A 27,456-nucleotide genomic window follows, 5' to 3' on the forward strand; every position below is an offset into this window, starting at 1 on the left:
TACCTTGGCTGTGAGGTATAAACACTCACTTGAGCAGAACACCATGATCTTTATGTTGGCTGCTTATTACAGATCGTCTCTCAGCCTCTCGTTTTTCTGGTCACAATTTAAGGTTATTTTTTTTATAGACACGTCCTCCATCAAACTTTACAGCATGTCTTTTGGGTATATTCATCCTTTTTACACTTTCTCCCTCACATCCTGTTTATATTATGTTTTTAGGTGCTTTGCTTCATGCTTCTTTTTGACATTCTGTGGTGTCCATTTCTTTCTATCTTGTTAAATAACTCCAATCCACCCATTCATTTTCTAAAGCCACTTTGTGTTGGTGTTTCTTCGTTTTTCTCTCTCTCTCTCTCTGTGACCTGCACGTTATTTGGTTTGCCAGCTTCATTTTACCTTTCACACTTTTGAAAAATAAACTTAACAAAAGACGCTCCATGTTTCCTGTCCTACTTTAACCCATTTCCATAATTTCTTATCTGGACTGTTCATGTCAAGTTATGCCATGACATTTTTACTGAGGGGAATAGAATGGCATGGCACTGTGGCATAGTGGTAGGGACAGGGTTTGCAACCCTTGTCCTTGGACTTTGCATATTCTCCCGATGTCTGTGTTGGTTTCCTTCTGGGTTCTCCAGCTTCCTCTCACAATCCAAAGACATACATGCTGGGTGAACTGGCAAAGTTAAATTGGTCCTGGTAGATGGGTGTATGTCTGCATGTAAAGCTAGTGATGGCTTTGCGCCCTATGCATCCTGGGATTGGGTTCCCTTCTGGCTTCAAAGCACCACTCTTTTCCAGTACTCATCTGCCAATCCAGGTTTAACTTGAGGCCCCCTTGACTCTTAATGAGTGATCAGTTTTGCTGCTAATTAACTATTTCCCTTTATTTTAATTGACGTTTCTTCAGACTCTGACCGCTGAATTGATTATTTTTTCCTTAAAAAAAAAAACACCTAAAACATAAATCTGATGTGAAGTGAGCCAACAAGTGACCAACTAAATTGGGGCCTCAAACTCCAACCAACTTCACTCCATTCAGTTTCTTAATTTGAAGCCAATTGTCATTACTAATTAAACCCGCTATTTAATTCCATGGCTCTCATTCAGCCATGGCAGACATTTCCAAAACTGTTGATTTTGTTTTTTAAGAGTGTTCTCAAAATGTTTTGTGGACCTAAGCAGATCAACATTACTGAGACCTTCACCTTTCTTTATTTTCAGATATTGTGTGATGTACAGAGCTTGTTGGTCATGTGCTGGCTCATTTTGTCTCACTATTGTTTGGCTGCTATTTCAGGAAAAAATTTATATTTAAGGGGCCTGAGTAGTGCATCAATTAAAATTAAAGCAAAGAGTTAATTAGCAGCAAAATCTGTCACTAATTAAGAAAAGGGTTAGAATGAAAGCCAGCCGACACAGTATCTCTCCAGTGGCCTCATGTATGAATTGTGCATACGCACAAAAATGTTACGCAAGCCCGTTTCCACGTTCTAATCACGATGTATAAAACCTACACTTGGCGTAAAGCCACACACTTTTCCACGGTACCTCATACCCTGTCGTACCCAGCGTCAAAGCAGTGCTACTGTTCCTTAACGTGGTTTATCTTTCTTTTTTAGATCCACATCCCTGAGGCGACTTTATAAATACACTGAAATTAACTGCATATTGTTTATTAGTTTAATGCATTCGATTGTAATTAACCTGTAACAATATAATGGTCCATGGAATGGTCAAACTATTCCAAATACCATAGCTGCTTTAGCGTTGTTACTCTCACTGCACCTTCTTCTTACAGATGCTCCCGTTAGGGGTTGCCACAGCGGATCATCTTTTTCCATTGTGGTGGATGGCCGGCCGTTTATCCCGGCCAATACCCCCAAGCCGCCAGGTGGAACCCTCCTTGCAGTATGGAGGTCCCCAGAAGACCAGCAGGGCATCGTGGACATTGTAGTCTTTATATGCAGCCCTGCTGGATGCCATGGGGGCCACGAGGGGACGCTGCAGGGAGGAACAACGGATATTTTCCCTAAGCCCCGGAAGCACACATGGACAAGGGGAATGACGTGCTTCCTGGGGTGAAGAAAAGGACTTTTTATATGACCCGGAAGTGATTGAGAGTCACATGGACTGGGGATTGGGAACACTTCTGGGTCAGGGTATATAAAAGGACTATGGGAGCTCCCAGACAGCAAGCTGAGCTGGGTGGAAGGGTGGCAACGCGTCTGGGAGTTGGAGGATTGGATTACTGTGATTTATTGTGTATTTGTTATTGGTTTATGAGTATTGTGGAGGAGAGGGTGCTTTGTGCACTGTGGCGATTAAATAAAGTCAATTATTGGACTTTTACTTGGAGTCTGGAGTCTTGGACAAGGGTTCAAGGGAGCATGAGCGCCCCCTATCTGTCACACCATATTACTCTCACTAAACCACTCGGAGCAGCCGATCGGAAAGAGAATTATCGGTAAACAGCATGAAGCACACGCTGCCTCAGCCATGCTGCCTATTTGAACTGTTCCCATATGCCAAACACTTCAGAGTCTTTCCTGTACGGACCTCGCGGTTCAGAAACAATTTCATTATAAGAACTATAAATGCACTCAATCAGTCCATCAGGTGCTCCTTGTAGAACTGTTTGTACTTATAAGTACAATCACCTGACTGTAAACTTGCACTACAGTTATAATATTACACAACCTGAGCCATTTTATAAAGCGCGTATTTACATATAATGACGATATCATTAAGCTGAAATTCAGCAAAATATGTTTATTATACAGACAAAACTAACTTCATTTAAATAATTTATATTGTTAATAATTTAAGGACACGGTGTTGCTGTGCTAGCAAGGACCTGGCGCTCCGTTCACAGATTGTTACTGCCTCGCACTGTATGCTTGCTGGGCCTGGCGTGACACTGGAAGAATAGAATAATTAAACATGTACCATGAAGATATTTTAATGTTCCTTAAAAGTTTTGAAGAATCTGCCTTCTAAGCTTACAGATCGCTTAACGTCTATTACAGAGCTGATTGTGTGGCGATTGGGTATTTGGAGAAAGAAAAGTAAGGACAGAAATTGGAGGTTAGTACGTTTGAAAGACACAGTACTTTCGCAATAAATTATTTCATCGAAGGTCATGCACAATCACCGCGCCACCATGTTCCCATGTTTAATACATGCTTTAACTCTTATCATCATGAAAATATCAGATATACATCTCAGTATATCAATTGTTCAGAGAGCTGTAATCTTACGAATGTAATGGATTCTGTGTCCTGTCAGAGGAAGAGAAAGTCTGTTTAAGAAGCACGTAGTGATTCACACACATACAGCACATTGAAGATCAAATACAAACAAAGCATTTAATGTGCTACTTTAGTTACGATGGGATTTGAGAAACTAGTAAATTAAATGATCTTAAGATGAAGTTTATGATGTTCTACTTTAATGACAGAATAAACTACGTGATTAAAATGGAAATTTCAAGATTAAAGTTGACATTTCGTGCTTCCCCCAAACCCCCTCCCCCCCCGTCTGTATTTTTTTTCCTTTTCTATGTACCCTAATAAGCTTTCATATGACACTCAAGCGGTGGGCTACGACTTGCCTTTCACGGCGACTTTCATATCCGACAACTTCTTTTTTTATTTTGGGCACTGTGAGACTTTGTGAACTTGAGCTTTCGAGTTTCTCCAACACGCTATGTTACTCAATCAACTTCCTTTTGCTGTGAATACCACTGTTTAAACCAACAAATAGTATGTTTTTCTTTGCCTTCACTTGGTATTCACTGAACTTCTATTCCCCCACCATGCTTATGCCATTGCCTTTTCACAGAACACTGAGCTTAAGGGCTATTTATATTGATTTGCATATTCAAAGAGTCATAATTCTGGGAGGAGACGGGGCGGGACAGCCGGCACGTGCATTACTTTTCATGCTGACGGGGATTTATGTAGCGGAAGAACGTGGAAGTTGGCGTTCACACAGATTTATGCATCTGGATTTTTTTTTTTTTGCGTAAGCACATTTCCGCTTTTGTGCTTATGCCATGTTATTGTGTGAATTCTATGCACGAAGTTATACATGAGGCCCCAGGACTGGAGTGGAGACCCCTGCATTAGAGGGACCCTGAGCCTTTAAAAGCCCAGTCTCCAAGATCCCCCCTCTCTGCAACAAAATGTAAATAAAACCTGTTACAATTTCCCCCACACTGGACATTATCTATTACTCTAAACGCACATATTCACGTTTCAGGTTATGGGGACAATCATCTGCCTTGATTGTTTCTCCAGTTCTCTATGAAATTCCAAAGTTATGTGTATTTTGATGAATGTCGACTCTGATGTTGCCCAGTATGAGTGTGTCCCATGGCTGACTGGTATCCTGTCCAAGGTGGTTTCCTGCTTTGCTTTCAATGCTGTCACCAAAGTCCATGGTAATTAGTGGGCTCATAAAATGGATGTGATCCAAGAACTGGGGGACAATATTCCAACTTCTATACATATTAACTGCTCTGCAGTAATAACATGAGGATGTTGTCCATAGTTTTATTACAGTGATCTTGCCAAAGCTTCTGAAAGCTTTCTTTTTATCCTGTAAGATATCATTGGGAGCTCACCATTAAGAGGTTATACAAACTGTGAAAGAGTGGCACGGTGGCGCAGAGGTGGCACTGATGCCAGGGTTCACGTCCCGAGTCATCCCTGCGTGGAGTTTGCATATTCTCTTATTTTAAGTCTGAGTGGGCTTACTCTGGGTGCTCTGGTTTCCTTCCACAGTCCAAAGACATGTAGTTTAGGTGGACTGGTGATGTTACATTGGCCCTACTGTTTGGATGTGTGAGTACACCCTGTGAAGGACTGGTAAACCTACGGTTTATTCCTGCCTTGTGCTCTAAGCTCGCTGGTATAGGCTCCAGCCCCACCCACAATACTGGCCTGGATTAATTGAGTCAGTAAATGACAAACTGTGGGGACTGGTTATACTTTAAATTCCCTCTAGTGTATGCATGCTTCCCCATGTCTGCATGTTTTTTTTCATTTCAAAATGACATTCAGATTAGTTGACCCCCTGTGAGTGGACCAGTGTCTTATCCAAGGCTGATTTCACCTTAAGTGGGTTTGGTAAAGGATCAATGGATACCTTTTACATTTCGCTCTCAAAGGCTCATATCATACTTACCATGAAACTGTAGCAGATGTGCCTGGCAGTTTGCACTGTTTGTCATCCGGGTTGAGGACCGGAGGTGTGATATCCAAGGTGGCATTCACATTGATAACGGGTCTAGCCCTGGGAAAGACACAACAAACAGAAGGTGATGTCACAGAAATGTTTGACAACAAATAAATACAGTTAACCAAACCACCACAAGCAGATGATCAGTATGTTTGAATCATGCTGCTGCATCATAAACAGTGGATTCAGAAAGTATTCCGTCCCTTTCACATTCTGTACACTTTACTGTGTTATTGATTTTATTATAAATGGATAAATTAGCCATTTTTACCCATCAATCTACACTCAATAACTCATAATGACAAAGTGATAACATGTTTACATAAAGGTTTGCAAATTGTTTAGAAATCAAAACTGAAATCTCTCATTCCTGAAGTGTACATTCATTCCCTTTGTTGCGGCACTCCTAATTGTTCTCGGGTACACCCGGCTTGCTTTAATTCTCCTTGTGTTGAGAACTTGATTGGAGCAAATTTAGCAAATTGCATTGATTGGACATTGTTCAGTGTATATAAGCACCCACAATTCACAATGTCAGGACAACAACAAAGACAGGACGTCCAAGGAACTTTCTCTGTAGACCTCCATGGAGGTCCAAGGAACTCTCTCTGTAGACCTCCATGATCAAATTATGGTAAGGCACAGATCAGAACAAAGGGACTTTAAGAGTTCCCTGGAGCACAGTGGCCTTGGTAATTGTGACATGGAAGTTTAGAATCAATGGGACTCTTCCTAGTGGTGGCTGTCCAGCCAAACTGAGCAACTGAGTAAGAAGATACTTGGTCAGGAATGAGATCCTCAGGTCTAATGACACAAAAATGAACTCTTTTGTTAGAACTCCAAGCACTACATATGTCTGCTGCTGAAGGCCAGGCACAGTTCACCACCTGTTCAATACCATCAGCTACGGTGAAGTGTGCTGGAGGCAGCATCCTGCTATAGGGGTGCTTCTCAGAGGCAGGCACAAGAAGACTGGTCAGAACTGAGGGAAAGGTGAATGCAGACAAATACTGAGAGGCCCAGCACCAGAGTGCACTCCACCTCAGACTGTGGCAATGGGTCACCTTCAAACATGACGATGACCCAAAGTATACAGCCAAGACAAAGCTGTCCTTGAGTCGTCCAGCCAAAGCACAGACTTAAACCCCATTGAACGTGTGTGGAGAAATCTGAAGATGGCAGTTTACGGACTCTTCCCATCCAATCTAATAGAGCCTGAGAGGATCTGCCAGGAAGAATGGGATAAACTGCTTAAATTCAAGTGTCTAAAGATTGTAGAGATTAACCAAGAAGACTTGAAGCTGGAATTGCTGCCAAAAGGGCTTGTACAAAGTCAAGAATTACAGGTCTAAATACTTCTACGAATAAGCAACTTCAGTTTTTGATTTGTAATAATCAAACAAGGAATCATGTGTTTTTAAGACATGTTCCACTTCATGGATACTGCAAGCTGGACCTGCTCTATCCTAATATTAATAAATCTGGATTTAAGCCTCTGTTACAATCTGAGCAGGTCTAATTTTGATGACACCTACAATCCTGTTATCAACAGGAGGCTCAGCTCTTTTAATCATTCTTCATAATTCATCCCCTATAGCCCTGAATCAGCCTAGCTGCTCTTTTCTGGACCTGCTATGACTTTTTATTAGCCTGGAGACCCAAACTGCACACAGGACTCCAGATGAGGCCTCACCAGTGTGTTATAAATCTTGAGCAGAACCTCCTTTGACTTGTACGCCACACATCAAGGCGCTATATAACCTGAATTCTGTTCGCCTTCTTAATGGCTTCTGAAGACTGTCTGACAGTCTGACAGTTGATAGCGATGAGTCCAATACAAATCCTAAATCTTCCACATAAAGTGTACTTTTCATTTTCAGACCTCCTTCTGTGTAAAACAAATGTGTATAGCTTGCTTTTGGAAGACTTTGGGTAAAAGAGTTTTTTTATGTATACTTCAGGCAAAAATGTTCCTTTGATTTGCATTTTGAATTTGGCGTTTGGCTATTTCTTTGATTTTTTTGGTGCTCCTTCTCACACACTGTAGATTTACATTTCTTCTCTGTAATCACTTTCTTCCTTAAAAATAATGCTCCTCTTTGAACTGGAAGAATGATGAGATGCCAGTCTTGTCAAGAAGATCTACAGTCTTCCATGGCATGCAGAGGAGCGCTGTGTTTTGCCAGTATGCACCACATTACTCCACATGGCACCCACTTCACAAAAATACAGGCCGAAAAGAACAGTATACACCAGCAGAGAATTAAAATGTCATTTTATTATTAAAGTAGCTACTACTCTAAATTCGTAGAATATACTCCTCCACATGTTAACATTGTAAAGGAATTCAAAGATCTGTTTGTGTCTTACAGTTCACTAGGATTTAAAGTGTGCTGAAAAGCTCTTGGAAGAAATAGATAAAAAATGGGGGAGGACAAAGCTGACATCTGTCGTGCCCTGCACTGGAATGTACAGTTCATGCCTTTGTGTTACTCATGTTGTACGCCTGGCTATTGGTGGTAATCAGTGAGGGGAGGCGACTCAGTTATTTGTAAGAATAAATGAAAATGTGGACTCACCGGTAGAGCACAGCTTTATCAGCACCGAAAACTCCAACAATCAGATCTGCAGAAAAAGATGAAAGGTCAAGCTTTAAAAGCACATCCTCCACATTACATTGGTTTTGGGATTACAATCTGTGAACAAATAACTACATATGAAGATTGCTTATATCTGCTTTGACCACCTCTACAACAGCAGCAGACAAATGGCACACCTTGGCATGTTTGGATTGGCAACATCTCATTCTCCAGGCTGACCCTGTGGCACTCCACAGGGCAGTGTGTTGAGCCGCCTGCTATGACCGTGTGTCCAGATTCAGCTCCAACCTCGTTATTAAGTCTACTGATGACACCACCATTAAATGACCTGATCACCAACAATAACAATGACAAAGAAGAGGTCTAAACTGCAGACTCTGTGGCTCCAAGACAACAATCTCACCCTTAATGTCAGCAAAACCAAGGAACTGAAAAGAGACTTCACAACGCAGAAGACACATCACACGGCCATCAACATCAGAGCAGATGATGTCTAAAGGGTAAGCATCCTTAAATTTCTTGGAGGGACAATCACTAATGAACTGGACAACACATTTCATCTCTTGTCGAGAAAGTTCACCAGCACCTCTACTTGCTCAGACATCTGAGAGAGGCCTGCATTTCTCCATCTGTCCTCATCAACTTCTACAGGTGCACAGTGGAGTTCATCATGTCCTGGTAGGGCACCTGCTAAGTTCAGGGTCACGGGGCATTAAAGGAGATGATAAAGATGGCACAGGTGCCTTCTACTCAGTACATATGCAGCACTTGCAATCGAGTAACCATGAGATACAAGGACCAAGGGGAAAAACAAGACCCACTGGCAACTCTCCGCATTGAAATCAAGAGTAAGAAATGACATGCTGCTTGAAATGAGCAAGTGTCTTTGCTTAACAGTGTTAAAAATATGATCCACTCTCTGTTAAGGAGCCAAGTCACCTAGGGGACTGTGAGATTGTTAATCTGCATTGTGTTCGTGGTTGGTAGGTACGTATGTATGTAGATAGGTAGGTAGGTAGTTACAATATTAAATTAAAGAGTGATAACAATGCATGTATAACAGACAATAATTTTGTATAATGTTAGCGTTTAACCCCCTCAGTGTGGAATTGAGGAGTCGCATAGTGCGGGGGAGGAACTGTCAGTCTGTCGCTAGAGCTGCTCCTCTGTCTGGAGATGATCCTGTTCAGTTGATGCAGTGGATTCTCCATATATATGAAAAACTAAGATACAGATTTGCTTAAGAAACAAAAGGCCAGAGGCTACACATACCTGGGTACCCATTCAGATCGATATCCGTGCCACCATTCAAAGAGTATCCAAAGCTAGGTGGCATGGTGGAGGATGCCCACTGGCCCTCTAAGATTTGGGATGGTGTCAAGCTCAGCCCAGAAACTCTTCCGTTGTAAATGTACACAAGGCCATTATTTTTGGAGCCTCCATAAGGGGCAGCGACAGCCACATCTGGAAGAGTAGCAAAAATTGAAAATTAAAAAAAAAAAAAAACACAACAACATTCCTGAAATACCAAAATCTGCTGATGGACCAAATAATAAGAGTTAATGTCATGATTTTGTATTCTTTGTAGATTTTCTTTTGGTCTGCTTTGTGCTTTTTAACAATTTTTGTACTATCCTATAGAGGTTTTGAAGTGTAAGGAATCAATTTCTGTTGTAATTTCTTTTACTTCTTAATTAACACGAAAACAACCTCACACACCTTGACACTTCCTAATTTATCTATGAAGTGCCACAAGAGCCTATCATCCATCCTAATCCATTGAAGCCAACAATTATAGCTTCAAACTAGAGATGAAGTCTTAGTCAAGAAGTTCCTTCAAAATTTACAGGTGCATCTCAATAAATTAGAATATCATCAAAAAGTAATGCAATTCAAAAAGTCAAACTCATATATTATGTAGATTCATTACACACAGAATTATATATTTCAAGTGTTTATTTCTTTTCATTTTGCTGTTTAAGGCCTACAGGTAATGAAAACTCAAAATTCATATCTCAGAAAGTTAGAATTTTACAGAAGACCAATAACAAAAATATTTTTTATACAGAAACGTCATTGGGCATGAATTACTGCATCAATGTGGCAAGGCATGGAGGCGATCAGTCTGTGGCACTGCTGAGGTGTTGTGGAAGTCCAGGCTGCTTTGAACGCGGCGTTCAGCTCGTCTGCATTGTTGGTCTGGTGTCTCTCATCTTCCTCTTGACAATACCCCATAGATTCTTTATGGGGTTTAGGTCAGGCGAGTTTGCTGGCCAATCAAGCACAGTGATACCATGGTCATTAAATCAGCATCTCCATAAAGCTTGTAAGCAAAGGGAAGCATGAACTGTTCTGAAATTTCCTGGTAGATGGATGTGCTGACTTTGGATTTGATAAAACACAGAGGACCAACACCAGCAGATGACATGTCAGATTCACTTTCAGATGAAAGTCAATTTTGCATTTCATTTGGAAATCAAGGTCCCAGAGTCTGGAGGAAGAGTGGAGAGGCACATAACCCAAGTTGCTTGAGGTCCAGTGTGAAGTTTCCACAGTCAGTGATGATTTAGGGATCCATATTATCTGCTGGTGTTGATTCACTGTGTTTTATCAAGTCCAAAATCATCCAAAATGTATTGAGATGAACCTGTATATATTTAAGAAATAAGCTCACCAGACAAAAAAAAAAAAAAAATGAATCAGCCCTGGATAAATCTCATCTAATAACGCATAACTCTTCAGCAAGATCAAACAGAAGCTACAATTCTGTCTGGCATGAATGCCACCAGTTTGCAGAAACAAGCAAAATCCATTTTCATCCGCTCTTCCAGCACCAAATCCCACCATTCGGAGAGACTGGTCTGCCAACTCCACCGGCGTTTCACTCTTTGCTCCAAATAATCCCACTGAAATCGCACTGAAAATCTGATTTTCAATAAGATTTAACTTTGGGGATTTTATGGGCTACTTGAGATTGCAGGAATGCTTCAGAATAATATTTTATTTTGTGTTCACTCTGGAGATGAAAGGGAAAAAGTAACACATGGTCATCTAGAAGCCCGGTGTGGCTCTTCTGGTTCAAGTCCATTGTCACCTCAACCAAAGGAACCATTTCCTTAAAATTAAAACGCCACCTCCTGTTTGAACAGAAACTTGGAAGCAGTCCTCACAGTAGGCTTCATGCGGTTTACCATGTACCTGTTTGCCTGGCGTCATTTGAGTACAAGCAGGGATGTGATTCATCCAACCAGGTAACACAGTGAAGGCATCAACAGTCCAGTATTTGTGGCTCCATGCCCTCTGTAACCGTGCAGCTTTGTAAACAGCTGTTACCAAGGACATCATCCGTAGTACTCTGCACCAGATGTCCATGGCATGAATTTTCCTTCTGAGCATTTCTTTGGAAATTACTGGTTTTTCACCTGCGTGACATGTGGCTATGGTCCTATCTGTGAACATGGTCATTTAACTGCAGTTCTGGCGTCAAGTAGCAATTGACTGTGATGTCTGCCACTGCTGGAAGACCTGCTGGACACACCTGCAAAGTTGGCAACTTCCTGTGTACTATGCCCCTTGGGCAAGGTTGAATACTATTTGCCAATCATTCAGGTCTGTCTGTGAACGGTTTTTCATGGAGAGAACCAAACACATGTGGCACACTACTACTCCTCGTCACTCTATGAATGGCATAGCACGCACAAAAGTGGAAAAAGGAATAAGTAACCCAGTAGCAGGGTGGACATTACGGACATTCAAATCTTAATTTGATGTTATTTTGGGCATTTGAGGTGAGTAGAATGGGTGAACTTGTTAGGCTGAATGACATGTTCTCTTCACAATTGTTCTAATGTTCAAACAAGTCTAAATCTGAGTAAAAAAACAGAAACATCTGGACTATCACTACACTTTCAATTTTAATTAAAGTAGATTTTTAAACTATGATAAAAATACTTTGAAATTTACCGTTATAGCCGTCAAGGTCAAGATCCCCCAGTTGTGCTATAGAGCTTCCAAATCTTGCATAAATTTCTGTGCCAGTCAATTTGTTTGCCTTTTGGAAGGAGGATGGACCCTCCCGAAGATAAACATACACCTGTCCAACTTCTCGGAGTTTGCCATCAGGTCCACGGTCCATAAAAAGTGGTGCCCCACTCAAGAGATCTACAAGACTGAAGAGAAGACAGTCTTCAGTGGACATTAAAAATGATGTCTGAAAGGCATGGTTGCACATGCAGAGTTTCTCCTACAGCAATAATGGAGCCTAGAAGAAATATCAAGGCTACTGGTACCTTGATATTTTTTCTCTTATATAAAGGCGAACTGTACTTAAGACTGTTCCCTCATCTAGGACCAATTTGCCCTAGGTGACGCTACCGTGGTGACTTCGCCGGACAACAAACTGTAGACCCTAGGATCATCTAACAAAACCTTCCACCACGATAAGGCGGAGATTCATGGAAGGGAAAGGGAAAATGTAGACTGCCCTCTCCAGGCTGAGGATGAAGTGGGAGAGTGTCAGCTGTCATGCAAACGTTGTGCTGGTTGGTTGAGGTGAAGAGCAAGTTCGGCCAAAAATGCAAGGCTCTCAATTTACTGGTCAATCTACATCCCTGTCCTCACCTAGGGTCAAGAACTGTGGGTAGTGACTGAAAGTAGATCACAAATATAAGGGACAGAAATCAGCTTCCTTCGGAGGCTGTCTGGGCTCAGTTTTAGAGATAGGGAGAGTAGCGCAGAGATTCAGGTGGAGTTCAAAATAAGAGACAATGCTTCTCTACACTTAAAAGGAGGCAGTTGATGTGCCAGGACATGCTGGACAGATTATCTCTCTCAGCTGGCCTGAAAATGCCTCAGTATCCCCACAGGCGGGTTGAAGATGGTGATGGGGAAAAGGGCTGTTTAGCTATCTTTGCTCAGACTCTTGCCCCAGCGACTCGGATCTGGATAAGTGAAAGAAAATGGACTGATGGATGAATGCAAAACCTCATAATAAACAAGAATAGTTGCATTAAGTATTTGATGATCTAATTATCAGGCCACCTTGTTCCATTACTCCTTGTCCCAGTTCTAATGCTCAAATTCCCCTTAGGCAAGTTGGAGGAGGTGGTTGGAAAAAAGGGTCATTTAGGCATCTTTGTTTAGTCTGCTGCCCAGACAGCCCGGACAAGTGGCAGAAAATGGACAGATGGATGGATTAGAATAGTATACATAGTAAAAAAGAATAGTTGCATTAAATATTTAAAATATTAAAATGTGTGTTTCAATTTAAATGTTTAATGTTTAAGTCTTCCTGACTGTCACAGAAATTTGTCACCCTCTAATGCAAATCCATGGAGGACTTGATCTCTACTAAAGGATAAAAAAATCAAAAAAAACATTTAATTACTGACCTTAAAATAGTCTAACATGATACCCCACATGCTTACTGTATGTTTGAAATTTGTCATTTCTAACCTTCTGTGAGTGTCTCTTAAAGGACTAGGACCACCGGTGACAAATCAAATATCAAAAATAGGATTATACTCATAAAATGCTAAATAAAATCTATAAATTGCATAAAACATTCCTGTTACCAATCCCAATTTTTTTCACCCCAAAGTTTCGTGAAAAGAAGTAATTTCGACTCTTGCAACCCATTTGAGATGAACCACTGGGCTCTCTCAATATATCCTGCACAAACTCCAAGTCCTTCTAATGATTTTTGCTGGAGACGCCAATTGGTTTTTACTCTATAACATAATGATGTAATTTCTAGCAAAACAATTGTCCAAAAATGGTCTAAATATTAGGGTTTTTTGATTTATAGGGTTAAAATTAGGGGCAAACCCCAAAAAGCTTGATATCTTTTAAGACTAGACATCAAGATGAGTTGAATGGAATACCACATGTGACAGGTGAACTTCAAATAACTTTTTCATCTATGCAGGTTCTGCAGGACCGACTTAATGATGTGTTTTCTACGTAACAGGCCTTTTACACAAAATACAAAACAGCAATTTATTATCTTTTTTTACATGACTGAGGCTACTCACCCATCATTGTTAATATCAGTAACTGCCACCGAATGACCAAAGTAGGCAGCCATCTGCAGAATAAAGCACAAAATAGAAACAGGGTACACATTAAAGAAAAAGCAAACATCATGAGACACGGCCATCCATTAGTTCTCCTTTATGCCTATTGTGCTCTTTGGAGCTTAATAGCATTACAGAGTCCTTTTTGTAAAAATAAACTATTTTATTAAGTTTGCCCACCTTACTAGCTGGGGTTTGACGGGACATCCCCCTCAGTGGGCATTTTTGGGACTCCAAGTTATTAAACAGCATTGTCATGCTCAATGCACAAAGGAAGAGAACACAGTTAAAATGTACAATTAAAAAAAGAAAATATGTTTGAGGATCATAAGTGAATAGGAATTACATTGATCCCTCGCTATATCGTGCTTTGACTTTCGGCTTCACTCCATCGCAGATTTTAAATGTAAGCATGTCTAAATATATATCACTGATTTTTCACTGGTTCACGGATTTCTGAGGACAATGGGTCTTTTAATTCATGGTATATGCTTCATCAGTTGATTTGCCCAGTTGATTTCATACAAGGAACGCTATTGGCAGATGGCTGAGAAGCTACCAAATCAGAGCATGTATTACGTATTAAATAAAACTCCTCAATGATATACAATATGCTTCCCGAGCGGTGCTTTGCATACTTGAAAGCCTGAACAGCACATATTGATTTTTGATTGTTTGCTTTTCTCTGTCTCTCTCTTTCTCTCTGACATTCTCTGCTCCTGACGGAGAGGGTGTGAGCAGAGGGGTTGTCCACACACTGGCCTAGAGGATACAGACGCTCCTCTAAAAAATGCTGAAAGACTACCTTCACATTGCTCTCTTCTTTGCAGCTGCTTTGTCCGGCGATGCTTCAGATACTTAAAAGCCTGAACAGCCCTATTGATTTTTGATTGTTTGCTTTTCTCTCTCTCTCGGACATTCTCTGCTCCTGACGCGCACTCCTTTGAAGAGGAAGATATGTTTGCATTCTTTTAATTGTGAGACGGAACTGTCATCTCTCTCTTGTCATGGAGCACAGTTTAAACTTTTGACTAAAGGGTGTTATTTCATGTCTAGAGGGTTCTAATAATGTTAAAAAACATATTTAGAAGGTCGTAAACACGTTTTCTATGCTCTAACTGCAAAAATATTTGATTTATAAATAAAGAATCCTACTTTGCAGAAATTCATTTATCGTGGTAGAGTCTGGAACAGATTAACCGTAATAAACGAGGGTTTACTGTATTTGCATGATTCTTAGGTAATGATTCAGTTAGTGAATCAAATGAACGAGAATCATGAGATTCATTCTTGGGGAATGATTTGTTCATGAATCAAATGCATGAGAATGCTGTGCCTCTTTTTTGGGTAAGGATTTTCACATGACTCGAATGAGAATGATCTTGGGTAATCATTCTTGGTTACTTGATTTGTGAAATGAATGATGTGCCTTGTTCTTAGGTAATGATTCGGTTCACAAGTTAAATGACAAGAATCTGGAGAACCGTTCTTAGGTAATAATTCGATTCACAAATCAAACAAACAAGAATCATAAGACTCATTCTCAGCCTCGGGTAATGATTCAACTTAAACCTGAAATAATCGGTGAATGACACCTGCCCATTGCAATCAATGAGCCATAAAACATGTGCATTAAAGTTCAAAGCAAACAATTATTACAAATTGAATAATGTTTTAGTAACGTTAAATTTTATGTGACTAATTTTGCATCTGCATTTACCTTAATACATTGACTTAACTGAACAAATCTATGAATGTAGGCATATTATAAGGACTGGCCCTGTTACAATGCAAAAAACTCTCCATTCTGGCAGATCAAAATGGCACACCACTAATATTTGTAGTAATAAAATGCATTACATTTGACATTCCAACAGATGTGGCGTCACTGAAAGTAACACTGTTTTTACGAATCCCATGTCAAATGGCATGCATGTGTGTGTATATGGCATGGCATCCTGTTCAACTATATTATCCAAAATAACATCAAGTCGAGATTTGAAGATCTCTAAAGTCCCACTGTCCACCATAGTATATAAATGGAGGATGTGCGTATGTAGGTAAACGGTGGGGATGGATGGATGGATAGATGGATGGATATTGTGGTGTACAGTTGGGACGCCTATATGTTGGAAGGGAGCCAGAGTCTCGTTAGGTGGCACCCACCAAGGCTGCAGCGACACACCTTGGAATCCCACAAGGCTCCATGGCATTTGGTGCAGCCCTGTAGGGTTCCATGGGACCCGCCAGGGGGTACTGCAGCTGCTGCTGAGCCCTTAATTGCGGTACTTCTGCCACACCCAGAAGTGCTGCCATAACTGGGTCAACATGCACCTGGAGGACTTCCGGGTGCCTTATAAAAGGAGCCAGCAGCCACTACTCCGGAAGCCAGAGTTGGGTGGAAGAGCAAGAAGCTTGCTGGAGGAGTAGAGGTGGAAAGACGGAAAGAAGGAGGAAAGGCTTTTGTGTTGGACTGTGTGTTTGGTGCTGGTATTGTGTACTGTGCTCTAGGGAGCAGGAAAATAGTACTCCCCACAAAAAATAAAAATGTGTGCTGTGCAATACTTGTGGTCTCTGCCTGTCTGTGTCAGGTTAGGGCAGCTGTGCGTGCCTGTGGGTCCACAATATACTGTATAAAAGATTAGTGAAATTGTGCAATGTTTTTGTGTGACGTTTTCATGCGGCCAGATGGCGGAGGTCTCCAGGACTGTGACTTTATTTTTGAGTTTCTCTTTTACAATTTTATTGTCCTCCGTTGTCAACTGTCCATAGTTCATTGATTAATTAATGGACAGATATTGTTGGTTTCCATTTATGTTTAATCTGTTTCTACCTTATTCTCTGTGTGTTTAAAAACAAACTGTATTTATATATGTATCGGTTCAGTTGAATTTTTAACTGAGAATTGTTCATAGTGCTCTGAGCCTGCACTCAGTGAAGAGTGCTATACAAAAAATAGGTTGACAATATAAATTTGTGGCATTAATGCATGGAGAGAAAACTGCCCACACGCCACCTTTATCTCACTGTAACCTGATCTGCTATTATTCCACCAGGACTTCATTGGGTGAATACATATCAGATAAGCTTTGATGTGTTTGCTACTCTGCACAAAATGGATTGCTAGTCGGAGATCTAAAACAAATGGGCATCATCTCGTGAAAGGGCACAAGCTGGAACATGTAGATCCTTCTCATCCCAGAAAATGTTGTGTTGCCTTTTTCCGTCAGTTCACGTAGAAAATATAAAGTGAAAAAGCATCACATACAACTATTACTATATGCAAGAGGTGGTATCTTTAAGGGTTTAATACCAATACAACTGGGTGGACACAAAAGTGTGGTCAGGATTTGATAATGGAAGGGCTAGTTGATGTGTGGTTATTGTTCAGTTCAGGACTTTAATTATATACTGGACCTCCCACACATGAATGATGATTCTGCACTCCCCTTCCTAAGCCCTAGCCACAGTGACTCTGCTTAAAAGAACTGTAATGGACTCCAAATGTTATGGGCACTCAGTAAAAATGACAAATGTTAATGTTGAAAATCAGCAAAGACATTCCTGGTTGTGTAGTCAGAAGGAAATTATGAGGTCATAAAAAATCCACTCTTTAAAAAAAAAAAAAAAAAAACCCTCATTCTTTACTTTAGAAAGAAGGCCACCATCATAATGAACATTTTTTAAACATTTTATTAAAATCATACAAGCAAGTCAAGTGTAACAAAACTAGGTTTGAAACAAATCGACCTCCACCCATCATAATGAACATTTATAAATGGCCTACCTGTTCTCCTGTGAAGTTAAACATGGACTGCATATTCGTGCCATTGAAAATTGTCACCTAAATAAAAAGAAATGACAATTAAAAAGGCGCTAGTATGAAATTTGACAGTACATAGCCATCCCACTGAGCAGCTTCAGAATGAGAAGCAAAATAGTTAAGTTTGGCAACCACAAAGATCTGATCTGTAGGTCTAATAACTCAAATTCAATTCCACAAAGGTGCAGGGTTCCTGTTTGTGTCTCCTCCCACACTGCTGTCTACTTCCTTGATGTGTTAATTGTTTTTGGGCTGCACCCCCAAAGACCATTCTGTTTTCCACCCCATGTTTCCACGTTATTTTAAACTGGGAGATCAAATCAAAATATATGTAAGTCATACCACTTCTTGCAGTCGTATTAAAAATAAGCCATATTAAGATAACATTCAAAATTCAAAATACTGAACTGTCCTTTAATCAACATACCTCGTATGTTTATTTTTTATTGTGTCTTCTATTTTTCTATTCATTTTGTAAAGCACTTTGAGCTACATTTTTTTGTATGAATATGTGCTATATAAATAAATGTTGATTGATTGATTGAACATATAGAATAAGAAAATAGACTGCAAAAAGTCATCAAAATGTGAACTGTGTGAACTAACATGAACTAACCAGCAAGCAATAAGAGCAGCTGAGTAAACAGCCAGCAATTAGAAGACCTGGAGCATTTGATTTTATTTAAACAGAACTTCCTAAAACTTTTAAACTCAAGACTCTTTAATCCCATTCTAAACACATTCTGTGGATATTATAGTGACCGTTATAGATTGATTTTAAATTCTGTACCTTTACAGACTTGAACCTGGTATCATTTAGATCAATCTTTTAGAATCTTAACCCTTAAACTGCCGGAACCGGCTATAGTTGTTTCCCAATGCAATTTGCCAGCACACCGGAGGCAAGTATATTCGGCAATGTACATTTGTTGAACGCCACAACCAGCTAAAATCAGTTCCCAGTGCAATTTGGCAGCAAGGTGGAGCCGAGTATATTCTGATTGCATGGTGATTACTGGAATTCTTTAAACTCAACTAAACACTTATGGCAATGTGGAGAAATATTAAGATATTCTTACATATCCCAGGGCACGAGCTCCTCGGGGAACACCAGTCACAAAGTCTGGAAGAAACAAAAATTATTTAAATATTAAACACTGTGAGCTCATTTTTGAACGCTTTAATTAAAACACATATTAGGATTTAAGCCTGACTTATGAACAAAATGAACAAGAATCAAATTTGGGGCGGTGGTATGGAGAGAAAATAACAGAATAAAAAAAACCTTTATAAGAATCATAAATTACACCGGCTGTTACAGACTGGAATCAAATGTAAGTTTTTATTCAAAAATAGTAAGAATACGAGCAGCTCAATTCTCAAAACGGACTCGCCTGGGATCAAACCCGTGAAGCTTTGATTACCAGCCAATGGCTGATACTGTTGCGTCACTGAAGCTGTGATAATGAATGCATGTCAATGTCGCAGGTAAACGCGGGTTGTTTTTCTGCAGTTATATTTTTGAATAAAAGTGCTTTTTTCTGTTATATTTGTATCTTTTGTGAAAGTGTTTCTTTGATATTTGGAATTCAGGCTTCATACATTATATAGTTTATGCCTACATTTTGTCATTTACTACTACAATATGAAAAACGTTTGTTTAAAAATGTGTTTACACAGATTACTGTAGAAACGGAACACACATGAAATGCGTGTGTTCCAAATAACGATCTATTATTTCCACTCTAAAACTCCACTTCACTCCCAGATAATCAATCAAGGCATGAGCTGGGAGACGTTTGTGCACGTTCTAAGTCGGTGGCTTGCAGCTTGTCTTTATTGGCACATTTAGAAGACAAAAGACACTGGCGGAGAGTTGTTAGCGGACTTAAGAAGCGACTTAAGGTGGGACAGATCGACGAGTTTTTTCGTAGGCTCTGGTAATTCTAGTGTTAAAGGAGAATGACCAAAAAGGGGTGGGCGGGTAGACAGGCAGTTGGCGGAGGTCTCAAGGACTCTCACTGGGTCTTGACTTTATCCGTTCTAACTGATCACCAACCTTCCAGGGGTTTATTTTCTTCACTGATACTGCAGAAGTGCAATTTTTGCTTTTCTCTGCTCCATCACCAACTGGCCACAGCTCAGTGATAATGAACATACAGTGATAATCAGTTTTTAATTGCTTTAGGTTACTCTGTTTTTAAAGTAACTTAAATATTTATGAGTATGCATTATGCAATTACGGTTTCGTAAAGTTTGTAGTTGTATCTTACATATGAAATGATTATTGCCCAGTGAGGGCTGGTCTCATGGCCTTTGAACCCCTGCAGCTCTGGAGTTTCTTGTTTTTTCTGTCGTCCTCACTATCGGACCTTACTTTATTCTTTGTTATTTAGTACTGCCTAATCTTATTTTATATTTTCTTTTAGCTTTCTTCATCTTGTAAAGCAATTTGAGCTACATCATTTGTATGAAAACGTGGTCTCGAAATAAATGTTGTTGCTGTTACAACACTCTGAAACGACACTCGGTGAAGAGCACTATACAAAAATAAAATCAATTACACTGAATAAAATGCCATGGGATTGTGTTACTATTGCAGGTCACTATACCAACACCATCCAACCTCTGCTCCTTAGAGACAAGCTGACTGAGATGAGAGTAGACTCACACCTGGTGGCATGGATCGTGGACTATCTTACAGACAGACCTCAATATGTGCATCTTGGGAACTGCAGGTCTGACATTGTGTTCAGCAATACAGGGGCGCCGCAGGGGACTGTACTTTCTCCGGTCCTGTTCAATCTATAAACATCAGACTTCCAATATGACTCAGAGTCCTGCAACGTGCAAAAGTTCGCTGATGACACTGCTATTGTGGGCTGCATCAGAAGTGGGCAGGAGGAGGAGTACAGGAAGCTAATCAAAGACTTTGTTAAATGGTGCGACTCAAACCACTTACATCTTAAATTAAGCAAAACCAAGGAGCTGGTGGTGGATTTTAGGAGGCCCAGGCCCCTTATGGACCCTATGATCATCAGAGGTGACTGTGTGCAGAGGGTGCAGACCTTTAAATATCTGGGAGTGCAGCTGGATGACAAACTGGACTGGACTGCCAATACTGATGCTCTATGTAAGAAAGGTCAGAGCCGACTATACTTTCTGAGAAGGTTGGCATCCTTCAACATCTGCAATAAGATGCTGCAGATGTTCTACCAGATGGTTGTGGCGAGTGCCCTCTTCTACGCGGTGGTGAGCTGGGGAGGCAGAATAAAGATGAGACGGCTCACGCCTGGACAAACTTGTTAAGAAGGCAGGCTCTATTGTAGGAGTAAAGTTGGACAGTTTAACATCTGTGGCAGAGCGACGGGCATTAAGCAAACTCCTGTCAATCATGGAGAATCCACTGCATCCACTGAACAGTGTCATCTCCAGACAGAGGAGTAGCTTCAGTGACAGACTTTTGTCACTGTCCTGCTCCACTGACAGACTGAGGAGATCGTTCCTCCCCCACACTATGTGACTCTTCAATTCCACCCGGGGGAGTAAATGCTAACATTATTCAAAGTTATTGTCTGCTTTTTTATTTTTATTTTTTTTTCATTTTTATTACTATTTAATTTAATATTTTTTTTTTTTTTGTATCAGTATACTACTGCTGGATTATGTGAATTTCACCTTGGGATTAATAAAGTATCTACCTATATAAAATAAAGGCTGATTCATCCTGGGTTATTCATTTTTTTCCAGACAACCTTTCCCTTTAAATTTAACAAAACAGACAAACATATACAGCATTTACTTCAGGAGATTGTTTTTCACTTAAAAAATGTTTCTTAAAATAAATACTTACCATCAATGCCATCACTATTAAAATCTCCAACAGCCACAGAATAGCCTGAAAGCGCACACAGAAAAGAGAAGAAAATTAGAAACATTTGTTGAAAAATGACAATTGACAAAACAAGCACTAAGAATGAAGCGTATAAATAAAGGGGCTTTTAGAGGTATCTGAGAGTGTCTGATGAGACACTAACTGAACTTTTTGGGCAGAACTCTAAAGTACTTAAAGCTGGCACTATAGGCACTCTCCCATATCAGGAACCTTTTTTTTTTTTAAAAGCAGGGAGGTCCTATACAGTGTAGGCCCTGGGTCACTTGAGGTCCCTGGCCACTTTCATGTGCTGTGTACCCACTAGCAAAGCAGGAACTGTAATCTTTATGCAAAATATATGACATACAAAGAACAGTGGTGCAGTGTGAGAAGTGAAGCATGTTTGGAAATTCACCGAGACAGGACTACTGCCTTTTTGCTTTGACGTACTCTGAACTTCATGGGGGAACCCTTTGATGGGGAGGATGCATGTCGCACCAGGAAAGCAGATATGAAGAGTGGCATGGTGCAAAATGCAGTGCTACACCTTGGCAGATAACTCTTCAAAGTCCAAATTACTAACCGATTTGTAAGATGGCTCCAGTGCTTTTGGTCAATCAATAAGCACAATAAATTACCAAAGCTTCACCCACAATAGATCCTGGTTGAACAAATATTACATACTCTAGAGCAGCAGGTTAAAAAAAAAAAAAAATGTGGTACCTCGGTATACGTCCGTTTTGGAATAAGTCCAACTTGGTATAAGTCCTGTTTGGACGCAAAAACTTTTGCATGGTATACAACCTGTTTGGAATACGACTCACTTGCTAGAACACTGGTGCTACCCTTGTTCTCGAGATAAAGCCACGACTGCCCACTAGTGTCAGTACGCAAGTTGCTAGCATTCAGTGAACAACCCGCGCTATAACTCTGTGAATTTTCACGTGTTTTTACATGTAAATTTGAACTGATTGTTGAAAGGTATGAAGGTAGCATGCATATCCGGGACTTGGCTGCTGCATAATGTATGCCGAGAACGACGGTATCTATGATTGTGAAAAACAAAGACGTTATTAGAAGGTAAAGTGAGGTTAAATTTTCATTTATTTCATCTAATTGCTTTTGTATTTATGTATTTTAGTATTAAACAGTGTTTAAATTATTTTATACAACCTATCAATGTATAATATGCCAATAATAGGATTTTTTTTCATGGGAAAGGATTAATCATTTTCCCTTTATTTCTTATGGGAAAAATTTGTTTGGTATAAGTCCTGTTTCATATAAGTCCAAGGATCAGGAACGAATTAAGGACGTATACCGAGGTAACACTGTTCGAGGAACTTCCTACCAGGAATTACAAATGGTCTGAGTTCCTGTAGGGGTAGTGCTACAAAAGGTCCAGAGTTTCTAAAAAGTCCCAGGAACAAGTTCCTGCAGCAGGAAAGCACCTTACATCTGCCGAAGATCAGGCACTGCTCTTCACCTGCCTAATACCATCCCTATGGTGAAGTATAGTGATGGCAGCACCATGCAATGGGGGTGTTTGTCTGGTGCAGGGGCTGTTCAGAACTGAATGGAGAATGGATGCAGCCAAATACAGAGAGATCCTTGAAGAAAACCTTCTTCAGCATGTAGGCCACTGACGGTTCACTTTCAGCATGGCAATGACCTAAAGCATACAGTTAAGACAACAATGGAGTGGCTTCAGGTTAAGTCTCTTAGTTTCCATGAGTGGCCTAGCCAAAGCTCAGACTTAAACCCCAAAGAATGTGTAGAGAGACCTGAAGTTGCCAGTTTACAGACGCTTCTCATTCAGTTTAAGGATCTGCAAGGAGGAATGGGACACACTGCTCAAATGCAAATGTGCAAAACAACACAAAAGTTGCAATTGCTGGCAAAGGGGCGTCTGCAAAAGTACTGAATTAAGCTCTGAATATTGCTATGAAGGAGAGATTTAAGGGTTTGATTTTTAATTAATTTGCAAACTTTTCTGAAAATGTGTGTTCACTTTGTCGTCATCGGCTATTAAGTGTAGATTGATGACCAGGAGTGGCAAATGTATCCATTTAAAATTAAGTCTACAACACAAGAGTGTTCACAAAATGAAGGGGTCTGAACACTTTCTGAATCCACTGTATAGAAAAAAAGTATACATTGTATATACAGTACAGTATATGTTTCATTCTATTACGAGAGGGAGTCAAGCTAAAGACAGAAAGTGGGATTTATTAGAAAATGGAATCAAACCTTAACAAAACTGATCATGTCATTTCTCTCTGTAGTCTCCACCCTTCTCAATGCATTTGCACCACCTGCTTAGAACTGCCAGGATTCCAGCAGAATAAAAGGTTTTGTCTTGTTCTTATGAGTTACTGTCGAACACTCCATGCTGAGGGGTACTTTAGTCATTAGTGCAGGTTACTGTGACATGCTGGAGACTAATGAGAAGCCTGCTATTCGAACCAAGCAGTGGGGACTGTGGTTTCAAGGAGTCCTGTTGCTGCAAGACAATGACACACACACACTGCTAAGAACATCAAGGCTTGTCCGGAGAAACTGAAGTTTGATCTATTGCCACATCCTCCTTATTCGACAGATTTGGCACCATGTGATTTCCACCTGTTTTGGACCGCTAAAAAAATAACTGGGTGGTCATCAATTCAAGACTGAGGATGACATGAAGAAAGTGGTGCACAAGTGGTTGCAAGAACGAGACAAAACCTTTTATTCTGCTGGAATCCCGGCACTTCCAGGCAGGTGGCGCAAGTGTATTGAGAATGATGGAGACGACATGATCGGTTTTGTTAAGGTTTGCTCCATCTTCTAAAAAATCCTATTTTATAAGTTTAGCTTAACTCCCCCTCGTATATGCAATATCCATTTGCATGTATTTGTTTATATACACACACACATTTACAATACAGGACAAGGTATAATAATAGAGCAGTGACTGTAAATGACTGCAGTAAGTGTATGTTTGATGTTTATTGTCATTTGGCATTACAGTATAAGGCAGTGCAAGTCTTTCTGGCACAGAAACACCATTTTTCACCTATGATTTTGGGAGATCCATTCTCCTTAAAACAACACCATACTGTGTTATTGTCAAAATGCAGTGCAGTGTCTGCAAAAATGAGCTAATAATTCATACAGCTACCATGTATGAAAGCCAAAGAGCCTTATTACAGTAAATCACACTACACGGGCTGCCCACTGTTTGTTAGAAACAATGTTAAGCTCAGAGTAGGAGCTCAAAATGGATATCTGGTACAGAAAACTCAACAAACTGCAATACTTACCCAAGTAACTGTCATCAAATACAGCATTGGCCGCCTTGCTTGCAAGCTGATCCTTATATGTAGTATAAAAATTTGCTGAATTATATTTAGTCATAATCTGAGGTATCAAATCAGAGATTAATTGACCTGTGGAGGGGAAAAAACAATAAAAAAAAAGAAAAAAAGATCGACTTATTGAAATATACAGATGTCAAATTGATAAAAAAAAAAAAAATTCCATTGGAAAAACAAAATATGCAGTGTCTTGCTTTTTAGCAGAAATCTCATGCACTCTAAACATCCAGTCACAAGTCTTCCACTAAATCCGTCCAGCAGGGGTGGCCATCTTCAGTGCTGGAGGGCTAGGGTAGCTGCAGGTTATCCTTAATTAGTAAGCAGTATTTTTTTTACTAATTAACTTCTTTTGCTCTAATTTTAATTGATATGCTATTTAAGACCCAGACCCTGTAATTGTTTCATTTTCTTAATTAGCCGCCAAACAATATTGAAATGCAATATGAGCCAACGCAAGTCCAGCTAATATATATTATATAACGATAGATAGATAGGATAGATATTTATTGTCAATGTCACTTTTATAAAGGAACAAAGAAATTGAAGGTGCAGTCGACGCAGTGTGAAGCACAAGAGTTAAAAAGACAAGGAGGGAGAAAATAACAAACCGAATAGTAATAAAAGTACTTTACAAAATATACAGATTGCACTTGCTTATAGACTTAAGGTCTATTGCACATTGGAAGAATGATATGGAGCAGTTTTATTCTGAGTTCAGGGCCATGATTGCTTTTGGATAAAAGCTGTCTTTAAGGTGGTTTGTCCTGTTTTTCACTGCTCTGTATCTCTTGCCCGATGGCAAAAGCTGGAAGAGAAAATGACCAGGATGTGACGAATCCTGTGAAATGTCTATTGCTTTTTTGTGGCATCGGGAGGTGTAGATTTGTTCCAGAGTGGGGAGGGTACAACCAATTGTTCTCTCCGCTGTCCTGGCGACCCTGTGGAGCACTTTCCTTTCTGAGGAAGTGCAGCTACCATACCACACACACAGTCCGTACGTAAGCACGCTCTCAATGGAACAGTGATAAAAGGCAAGGAGCAGGTTTTTAGGGAGATGGTTCTGTCTGAGGATTCTCAGAAAATACAGCCCCTGCTGCGCCTTCTTCAGCAGCTCCTTGGTGTTGGCGCTCCAGGTCAGGTCATCCTCCAGCTCAATGCCCAGAAACCTAAACACCAGGACCCTCTCCACACAGGCCCCGCCAATGATGAGTGGCTGGATGTCAGTTTTGTTTTTTCTAAAGTCAGTAACTACCTCCTTCCTTTTTGTTGTGTTGAGGAGCAGGTCATTGACTCTGCACCACTCTGACAGCCGCTCCACCTCGTCCCTGTATGCCAGCTCGCCCTCCTTGCCTGAGATGAGTCCGACCACCTTCGTGTCATCCGCAAACTTTATGATCTTCTTGCTATGGTGAGTGGGGACACAGTCATATGTATAGAGGGTGTAGAGGAGGTGTATATACACATATATACACACACATACATGCATAGGACGCCCCTTTGGCAATGAATCTGGGGGAGCAAGCATGGGAGGCTTATTTCTTCGCCCAGAACACTTGGTGGCAGCCCCCTGGGTTGCATCGGGGCCACAATTCTGGAACAATGGAGCTCATCCCTGTTGGGCTCCTTGGTCACCGCCAAGGGGAGCTGCACAGCTTCCTGAGCATGTGTGGGCTGTAATGCAGCCACAGCCGGAAGTGCAGCCTGAATTAAGTTAATTATTACCTTCCGGGTGGGCTAAAAGAGGAGCCTGCAGCCACTACTCGAGGCGCCAGAGTCGGGAGGAGGAGGACAAAGTTGCCTGGGAGGAGTGGAGGAAGAAGAGTGTGTGTGGGCGTTTTTCTTTTGTGTATTTTGGGGACTGTGTAGAGCCTGTGGGACACGGGGAAGACGTCCATATCAATGTCAGGTTGAACTGGTTGCGTAACACAGAGGAGGGCAGACAAGGCTTTTTATCTGTGGAAAAACTACATTCCTTTAATGTGGATAGTGACACCCCTCACATCTTCTACAACTCTGTGATGGCCAGTATGTGGAGGGCTGGGCCGGTAATTTCACTTCAGGAAAGGCCCCCTGAACCATCAAGTTAATTAAGAGGGCAGGCTCAGTTTTGGGATCTGGACCCACTGGAGGTATGAGTGGTTTTGAAGGCTGGATAGGTTTGGTTTTATTTCTTAGGGCTCTTATGTACATGAGCAGTGTAAACGTGTCTGTATACAACACTGTAAAGCCGCAATACCCCTAAGTTCTTGCTTGCCAATGACCAACCCCATGCTTCGTCAGAAGGCCCATCTCGTATTCATTTAGGTAGGTGGTCACCCTTCTCTATTTTATCCACCTGGACATCTTACAGTATCAAAAGTGAAGACTAAAATCTACTTACCTTGCCAGTAAAAACTACCAGGCCCTCCAACAAGAACTCTGTTCTCCTGTAGATAAAAAAAGTATAAAAATAACTAAAAGTATTTCACCATCATTTTCAACT

The 27,456-nt window shown here is 40.6% G+C and overlaps 1 protein-coding gene across 1 annotated transcript in view; it reads right to left on the bottom strand.

Moving 5' to 3' along the window:
• The window catches only part of itgav (integrin, alpha V), a 158,539-nt gene that overhangs the window by 52,392 nt on the left and 78,691 nt on the right, over positions 1 to 27,456 (bottom strand). Inside the window, exons 6-15 of the mRNA XM_039757720.1 lie at positions 27,355 to 27,400; positions 24,921 to 25,046; positions 21,598 to 21,642; positions 18,824 to 18,867; positions 17,709 to 17,765; positions 13,880 to 13,932; positions 11,811 to 12,016; positions 9,120 to 9,311; positions 7,827 to 7,872; positions 5,194 to 5,301 (exon numbers count right to left, since the gene is read on the bottom strand). Coding sequence (XP_039613654.1) covers positions 5,194 to 5,301; positions 7,827 to 7,872; positions 9,120 to 9,311; positions 11,811 to 12,016; positions 13,880 to 13,932; positions 17,709 to 17,765; positions 18,824 to 18,867; positions 21,598 to 21,642; positions 24,921 to 25,046; positions 27,355 to 27,400 — 923 coding nt within the window. The remainder of the gene's footprint in view (positions 1 to 5,193; positions 5,302 to 7,826; positions 7,873 to 9,119; positions 9,312 to 11,810; positions 12,017 to 13,879; positions 13,933 to 17,708; positions 17,766 to 18,823; positions 18,868 to 21,597; positions 21,643 to 24,920; positions 25,047 to 27,354; positions 27,401 to 27,456) is intronic.

This window comes from Polypterus senegalus, chromosome 6, assembly GCF_016835505.1.
Source record: "Polypterus senegalus isolate Bchr_013 chromosome 6, ASM1683550v1, whole genome shotgun sequence".
Classification (NCBI taxonomy): domain Eukaryota; kingdom Metazoa; phylum Chordata; class Cladistia; order Polypteriformes; family Polypteridae; genus Polypterus; species Polypterus senegalus.